At 52.6% G+C, this 983-nt stretch overlaps 1 protein-coding gene across 1 annotated transcript; it reads left to right on the top strand.

Annotated features, from left to right (window-relative positions):
- Positions 1-370: 370 nt before the first annotated feature.
- LOC126176111 (cuticle protein 16.5-like) lies at positions 371-727 on the top strand (the record flags this gene model as incomplete). Its single annotated transcript, XM_049923247.1, has 1 exon — positions 371-727. A coding segment is annotated over one exon (279 nt), but the record flags the coding sequence as incomplete, so codon positions are not given.
- Positions 728-983: the final 256 nt, after the last annotated feature.

Consider the following 983-nt stretch of genomic DNA (forward strand, 5'->3'; position numbering starts at 1 on the left):
TAATGAGCAAAAAATTTCGCTTCGTTTGCTTGGCTTTCAAGAGAAATTTCCCTCTGTCCTCGGTTGTGTAGAAAACGCATAGTAGTTGTTCGAAGTACTACCTGCTAGGCACTGTGTGGGGGTTTCTGGTGCTTTATTCAAATGCAGAATTTGTATGTTATGATACCATGAGGAACACTAATTTAAGTGGCATTCTGTATTTCAGATTGTCCTGAGTGCCATCCTGGCTGTTGCCGTGGCTAAGCCCGGCTACCTGGGCGCCGCCCCCGCCGCAGTCGTCACTCCCGCCGCTTACGCCGCCCCCGCTGTGGTTGCCGCCCCCGTGCACGCCGGCTACGCCGCCTACGGCCCCGCCCCCGTGGCAGTGCGCTCCGACGGCTACCTGCTGGACACCCCTGCCGTCGCCGCCACCAGGGCCGCCCACCTGACCGCCGTCGCCCAGACCCAGGCCCGTGACGCCGTCGTCAACGGCGCCGCCGCCCTGGCCGCCCACGCCGCCCACGCGTACGCTGCCCACGCTTACGCCGCCCCTGCTGTGGCGTACGCTGCCCCAGCGCATGTCGCCTATGCTGCTCCTGCAGCATACGCCGCCCCCGGCGCTCTCGCTGCCGCCGCCCATCTCCACGCTAAGGCTGCTCTGCTCGGCTGAAATGTCGTCTGTAGAAAAAAATGTGCTGCATTTTTAAAATAAACTACAAAAAAATAATAAATAATTGAAATCACTATATTTCTCAACTTTATTTTCCATTTCTATGACTAGATACTAATGCATCCGAATCATATCCTAGCTACATATAAACTACGTATCTAACTTTGAAAGTCAAACAGGAATCCATAGTTGGTACCAGCAACACTGTGCATGGTATTTCTCTTTGGATCACGCCAACCTACTAGAATGCTGTTAAAATAGTATTAAATAGTTTCATGTGTCTGACACCTGAAATTTGAGCGAGAGAAGTATTGTATATACAGCGTATGTTAAT

Source organism: Schistocerca cancellata, chromosome 3, assembly GCF_023864275.1.
Source record: "Schistocerca cancellata isolate TAMUIC-IGC-003103 chromosome 3, iqSchCanc2.1, whole genome shotgun sequence".
NCBI classification, from domain to species: domain Eukaryota; kingdom Metazoa; phylum Arthropoda; class Insecta; order Orthoptera; family Acrididae; genus Schistocerca; species Schistocerca cancellata.